The 7145-nt window shown below is 49.3% G+C and overlaps 1 protein-coding gene across 2 annotated transcripts; it reads right to left on the bottom strand.

Annotated features, from left to right (window-relative positions):
• Nucleotides 1–1861: 1861 nt before the first annotated feature.
• LOC125535161 (putative disease resistance protein RGA3) lies at nt 1862–6942 on the bottom strand. Of its 2 annotated transcripts, XM_048698208.1 has the most exons (3): nt 6757–6942; nt 5620–5792; nt 1862–4791 (listed from the first exon to the last, which is right to left on the bottom strand). In XM_048698208.1, the coding sequence occupies exon 3, from the start codon at nt 4718–4720 to the stop codon at nt 1958–1960; it is 2763 nt and encodes a 920-aa protein (XP_048554165.1). In that variant the 5' UTR covers nt 4721–4791; nt 5620–5792; nt 6757–6942; the 3' UTR covers nt 1862–1957. The 2 variants fall into 2 exon arrangements, with proteins under 2 accessions (XP_048554165.1, XP_048554164.1); XM_048698207.1 differs by lacking the exon at nt 5620–5792.
• Nucleotides 6943–7145: the final 203 nt, after the last annotated feature.

Below are 7145 nucleotides of genomic sequence, written 5' to 3'. Positions count from 1 at the left end.
GATACCCTTCAATACCAGTGGCGGGTACTCAACCTTGCCTGCAAGTGCTCACTTTCATTCCGTGGGCAAATTTGTGGGAGTGCACTTGTGGCGGGTGATTATACTGGCCTGCCATTGCTAAGCTGACAACAATGGCGGGTAAGTTTTGCTACCCGCCACCGCTGCATTTCAAAAATGGCAGTTACGGGTGGGTGCCTATGCCCACCACTAATTTAAGTTCACCTATAAGCTTTTTCCGAGTAATGGTGCAGTTGTATATGATAGTCTGGCTTAATAAGGATGATAGACTACCAATATCAATAAAGAATTTTTTTTCGGGAGCCCATTCAAAAAGAACTCCAAAGTTAAGTGTGCTCAGCTTGGAGCAATTTTAGGATGGGTGACCGGCTAGGAAGTTGGTCCCTGGTGCGTGCGAGTGACGACAAAATACGCAGGAAATACTAGTGTTGATCTGTGAGGTCAGTCTAGATCCCGCTGAAAGTAACGATCAGTAATCGACGGGTGTGTCAGGCATTACAGCGGCGTCAAGCAAAGAGATGACAGCGGCAGCGACGTGATTTGAAGTTCAAAGGGCTGGCCGTGATGTTATTTATAATTAGACGTAAGCCGAGTGTTCTTTTTTCAGTCGGCTTACACGAGAGGTGAAGGTTGTTGATTTGAAAAAGAAAAGAGAAAAATAAACTTTCCGTCCGTCAACTTTCGGTAAAGTCTAAATTTAGTCCCTCAACTTCGAAATCAAACAAGTTACATCCTAAACTTTTAAAACTGGACAAGTTTGGTCTTTCGAACCATCCAATGCGGCATTGGCGATGACGTGGCATGGTTTTGATTTAATTGGATTGGGTTAGCAGAGGGGCCCACGGTTTAGTGACTATCTAACAGGAGGGTTAGGACTTGCACTAATCCTAATGCTACGGGGCCAGGCCCACATGTCATCTACGTGGCTAATCCTAATTAGCCTAGACTTATCCTTTTGCACCGGCCTCGTCAGATTTAGCCGCCGGTGACTAAAAACCGTGGCAAAGAGGCACTGGGAGGCCACGGGAGTAGCCGAGGAGGGCTAGGAGGTTGCCCCTTGCTCTCCCGTGGCTAAGTGAGGCTACGCCCAATCATATGGTCGCCAAAGCAACGGTGGCGAGCTCGTGCGTTGGAGCAGCACGACGCTGTTGTGTGGGGAGGTGCAAAAGGAGAGATGAAAGGACCGGGGAACCACATGCGCGGCTGCATGAAGGTGCACTGGAGCAGCAGGTCACACGCGCGGCTTGGCCGGCCGGTGAGGCGCATGCGTGGCGGGGGGCGCCGAGCTAGCTTTGTGCTGCCAACGAGCTGTGAGCCTGTGACAGAGAGGGGAAGATATATATATATATATATATATATATATATATATATATATGTGTGTGTGTGTGTGTGTGTGTGTGATTTTGGTCAAAAGCATGTGCGTCATCACCGATACTGCTTTGAATGATGACGAAAGTATACTTTTCTTAAAAGAAAATGGGAAATATAAATCGAGTATCTTAGGAGCGTGCTCGCCTTACACCAACTATTGTCAAGTTAGTTGTTCACGTGGCAGAAGCTTTTGCCGGAAGGTGGCTATAAAGCGAGTGTCTTTTTTCCTATACATCTAAGTATTTTATGTACGACGAGACTTTACAGTTGACCTCTCGGCTTATGTGGATGTATGCTAAGTATTTTTTGGCCGTGAGTTTTGCCTATCTCGCTCGGCTTATGTGGATGTACCCCAAGTATTTCTTTTTTTGCCGTGAGTTTTTCCTATCTGACTCGGCTTATGTGGATGTACGCCAGCAAGTTACGGGCAAACGTATTTGAATGCATGAGTTCACATATAGTACGTAGCACACAAATTAAAAAATTCAGCATTAATTAGCATCACCCGCAAATGCCGAACAAATGGCGGTAACATGGACCCGAATGTTGCATGCGAGGACACGTACCGCTAGTGGAATTTGTAGCTAGAGACACCGGTACTGAATATCGCTGGCAGGTTTTCCGGTGTGATGGCCGTCAATCCCTTGACGCGCAGGCTGAGGGGACATACGCAGTGCTCTAGGCCCGACAGGGAGGACAGCCGTGGGCAGTCTACGATGTTCACCTCCGCGAGCTCAGGGAGCGCCAGTTTCGGCATATCACCCCACGACAGCAGTCTCGGCATGTCGTCGAGCACGACCTTCTTCAGCTTCGGGAACATGCCGGCGCCGCAGAAGCCGCCCTCGATCCTTTCGACGCAGGACAGCTCCTTAACATCCAGAAGCTCCAGGCAGGGGAGCTCACCGAGGACAGGCAGGGCGTTGAGCTTCCTGCAGTTCCTGAGGTACAGGCTCGTCAGCCTCTCCATCTTCACGCCCAGCCAGCTCGGCGACGTCGCCCCAGGGTACCTCGTGATGCGCAGCTCATGGAGGCCGCGGTGAGGCTGGAGACCTTCAAGGACGGCAACTGCGTCGGAGTCGGCAGGTCCACCGTTAACTCGCCGCGGATCCGGAGGCCCCCATTCAAGCTTGAGCACCTTGACGGCACTTTTCTGCTCGAGTCGAGCCTTCATGGCTTCCTCCTTGCTGGGGACGGCGTCGAGGCCCTTTATGCTCAGCGTCCCTCGCAGAGAGTCCATCCCCTCAAGCTCCGACACGGCGTGCCCTTCTTTCTCTGACGCCCTGACGGCCTTGAACTCGATGGGTCCTTGCAGTTTAGCCATCCTCCCGATGCCGCTGATGTTGGCGATGCACTCCATGTCGATGTCGAGGTGTCGCATGTTGACGAGCCTGTTCATATGTTTTGGAAACCTCTGCAGCCGACAGGTATTCTGCTTCTTCCCATCAAGGCTGAAGGTCTGGAGAAACAATAGCTCGGTGACCTCATCACACAGATTCCTCATGGTGCTCGGAAGACCGAGGTACCGGACATGTTTCAGATTGTGGATTGTTCCTGGCAGATGCGTCAGGTCTGTTGCTGCTGTCAGGTCCAGTACTCTCACGCCCTTGAACAGTTTGAGTATACCTTTGTCAACAGTCGACGACTTGGAATCATCATCATTCTTGAGGACTAGCAGAGTCCGCAGCTTGTTGAGCACCCAACTAGGATGTTTCTTCCTGAGCTCATCAAGGCAGTTGCTGGCAACTGACAAGTGGCGAACCGTTGCAGGGATGCTTGTCTTGGCTACGCTGGTACTGTCGCCGGAGATGCTGATGCAGTTGTTGGCAGAGGCCATGCGTATCATCCAATGGACCTGTTCATGGATCACGTAATGAGCCTGTTTGTCTCCTCCATCCTTGCTCTGTTCTAACTGGAACAAGGAACGATCCACCAGATCGTCAAAGTAGCCTCTGGCAACATCTTCAATGCTTCTCACTCCATTTCCAACCCGAGGATGGGCCTTCTCCTCAACAAAACCAAGGGCCATCCACATCTTGCTCAACTTCCCAGGCTCGAACCTCCAATTGTATGGGAATATGCTGCAGAACTGAAAACAACGCTGCAGGTGCGGCGGCAGATGCCGATACGTGAACAGATGGTCCTGGTATACAGTGCCCAGATGACTTTCAATGTCGTCAATGATGTCGCACTTCTCTTTACTTGTGGTTTTCTTCTTCAAGTCCTCGCCGATCTCTACCGCTGCCAATGGGGACCCCTTCAGCTTCGGGACTTGCCTGTCTATCCGTTCCTGAACCCCTTGGTCACTATTCTCGGTAGTACCGTTGGCAGTGTGGTTGAGCAGAAATGTCATCTCCTTGTCTTTGATCCCATCCAAGAAGATGATTGCATCTGCTTTGAACGTTGCCGAACATATCTTGGCTCGAGTCGTCATCACGATTCTACTTCCATCTTGAGCGCACCGTGTAAACAGGTCCAGCGCCTGCCATGCATGCTTCCTCTCCACCTCGTGGGTCGCCGACTCATGATTCCATACATCGTCAAGCACCAGAAGGCACCTCTGCTGCGGTGCCAAGAGCTTCTCGAGTTCCCTCTGGAGGCACGTGACGTTCATCTCGCCGACCGGTTCGCGACCAGCAACAGACTTCCAGATCTCCTTCAGGAGGTCGGATTCGGTGTTCTTGCCATAGGCGTGCACCCATATGCGACGGTCAAACTTGCCTTTGGCGTCCCGATACGCCTGGCGAGCAAGCTCCGTTTTCCCCATCCCGGCATGGCCGAGGATGGCAATGACCAGCGGTATCTTCTTGCCCTCCACCTTGTTGCCAATCGGCTGCGGCCACAACATCTTGACCAGCTGATCATACTTGTCATGGTACCCGAAGAAGCTCCCCTTGTTCTTCACCGGGTTATGGCCTGTTTCTCGTCTTGCCAAGATCAAACTCGAAGAAGGTGCACCTTGTTGGAGGTCCCGCGCCTTCTCCCGAGTCTCACCTATGGTCTTGACCACTTTCACCAGCTGACCCGAAACTTTCTTATTTTTGAATATATATATGCCGGTTGATTGAACGTCATGGATCTCCAGCTGAAACAAGTCCAGAATCTCCTCCACCTCATGAATATCCTCTTTGAGCTGCCATAATCGGTCGAGCTTGGATTGATTGTTGACAAAGGTCGTGCTGGCTGGGTCCAGGAGACGCTTGATTTCCTCCAGATCCTGCACCAGTTTTTCCAGCTTCTTCTTGCTGCCCCGGTGGACCATGAAATTGGTGGCTGCGCAGTCCCGAGCAACCCTCATGAGCTCGGTGATGTGAGGAGACAGGAACCACCCCATCACTGAAACCCCAACGGCTGCTGCTACCAACACCACGAGCCGGGTGGTGCAGCTTTAGTTGTACGTCCACCCTGCATACATGCCAATATGTTTATTTGTGTGACTTCTACGTGGGCGTGGCAACATCTTTGTCGACTGAGACTTAACCAAGCTCAATCAAGTGACAAAACATATAAAAAATGCACGGATATTCATGTAGATCTAAAGAATATAGCATTAATCGACTGAGAGTTAGCAATCCCGTTTCTACATATCTTGCATGTATCTACCGTTCATTGTAGCTTTAATAGTTGTGCTATTTCTTCCGTGTTTGCCCCCCCCCCCCCCCCCCCCCCTCCAAAAAAAATTTGACCTGTTTCAATTGTTACATTTTTTTTAATGTTATGTTGTTTTCTTTGCTAACATGTACCGTCCTTTCATTGTGTATTTAACAAATTCACACTAAAACAAGTGCGCTCTTTTTCTATGCGAGAAAAAAACAAGTGCATTCTTATTTGCTGGTAAACAAGGAAACATTATGAGACACCCTTTACAATAAAAAAGGAACCTAGGTAAACTTTGCCACAAACCAGAAAACATTACATGCACCATATATCATGTGTATGGTAGACTATGATTTCTCATAAGAAGATGGATTGTATGGCGGACCTAGACACTTTTTTGAATCCCAGGAAAAGCACATATTAAGATACCAACGTCACTATATTACATATAAATATTAAGGGGAGTTAGAGATTGTACGTATGTGGATCGAACCTGAATTAAGTCAAAACTTGCATTCCCTTTATTCATTCGTTCCTTCCCATACCCAATTCAAATCAACTTTTTTACCAAAACTTCAACTATATCAAAACTTTTCTTGGCTTTCCCTATCTATACTCAAACAACTCAAATCTTACCCCAATCTAGAATATGATGAGTGTAAGGCCATGTTCAGAAGTCTTCCACAGGTCAGCTTCCTAAAATCGCTCCCAGAAGCCAGCCGAACGGATCTGCTCCAAGAAGCAGGCTCCACGGAGACGAGGAATACGCAGTGCAATTCTTTCGGATTCGAGGAGCAGCGCCAGCCCAGCTTCGTGAAATAGAGAAGTATGAGTTGATCAAATTTACATGGGAATGCCCTTCCGAAGTGAGGCTCGCGTACCGTTTCGATCGCTACAACCGGCCCCCGACACATCGAAGCAAGGAGTTGGTCAAAATTACATGCCACTGCCCTTTCGAAGTGAATCTCACGTACCGTTTCAATCGCTCGAACCAGCTTCCCCAACCAAACTGGGCCAATAAGACCTGGCCCAAACCCTGGCCGAATAGGCCTTAGCCTGATTTCCTGGGCTACCAGTCCATGTGTACGTAAGGAGGAGCGAAGGATGTTCAACCGAACGAATCGCTGCTCTACCGTGAAGCTGGGAAGCCAGCTATTTCGGGAAGCCAGCGGAGATCCGAACGGGGCCTAAGATTTATGTCGGAACACCATTGGTGTTAGACCACTAGATATGTGTGTCCCCCATTGCAACACACGGAGAATTGGCTAACTACAGATAAATTATGGGATAATGATTTACAACTAACTGCTGGAACAATAAAATCTTAGTGAACCAGCCTGCAAAGACAATCTGTTTGACACGTATTCTCACGATGCTATGTTTGGAGCATCCCCATTTCTAATAAACAGCCCCCCCGGCCCAACAATGCGACCTGATCGTGGGTACTCGAGCCAATTTATGGTTTTCGAGCACCTACACATGACTAGCTCATGTACGGCACCAAAGGACGCTGGTACTCGATCGAAGCGAGCCTCTACTTGGACTCCTCATCACCCCTGCATCAAGTAGGCACGGGACCTCGCTTTGGTTTCGGCAATGGCCTCATCCATTCCCCGTAAGGCCCTAAACTGCTCTATGCTAATGCTAATGAGTTGTTCTAATGCTAGGCTTTGGTGATCTAATATTAGGCCTTACGATCTAATAATGTCCGTCATAAATAATTTGTCTAACAAAACACTAAAGAAAACTGCTCATCATCAGTAGTAGGAGTACCTGCGAATTCAGAAGCGGGAGGATGTACGATGCCCAAAACTGCTAGCCCATCCAGCGCTTGTATCAGTGAATGATGTATCTGCGAGTACCGCCGTGTAGGGCTTCTACGGTCGAGGCCTCCTCTCATCTTAAGAGAGAGACCGCGTGGGATCCAAGGACGACTAATCAAAGTCAAGGTCTTCTACCAGGACAAAATATGGGTCCCTGCATGCATGTTATGCTCCACTGATTAAGCCCACTTCTTTTATCGAGAGACGACTTGCCTGTGGCCGCGATTGGTGTCCCACGACGGACAAACTCAGAAAGGACGAGGAAACGGCCACTGCCTGACAATAGTTAGTACAAAAATGTCTCGACCACGGCCACGAACTGTTTTAAACTGCTTGGGC

Source organism: Triticum urartu, chromosome 2 (genome assembly GCF_003073215.2).
Source record: "Triticum urartu cultivar G1812 chromosome 2, Tu2.1, whole genome shotgun sequence".
Classification (NCBI taxonomy): domain Eukaryota; kingdom Viridiplantae; phylum Streptophyta; class Magnoliopsida; order Poales; family Poaceae; genus Triticum; species Triticum urartu.
This window is presented reverse-complemented; position numbering and strand designations above follow the sequence as displayed.

Bases quoted from the DNA above. Each gene is read 5' to 3' on its own strand.
- LOC125535161 (XM_048698208.1), bottom strand. From the start codon at position 4,720: ATGGGGTGGTTCCTGTCTCCTCACATCACCGAGCTCATGAGGGTTGCT.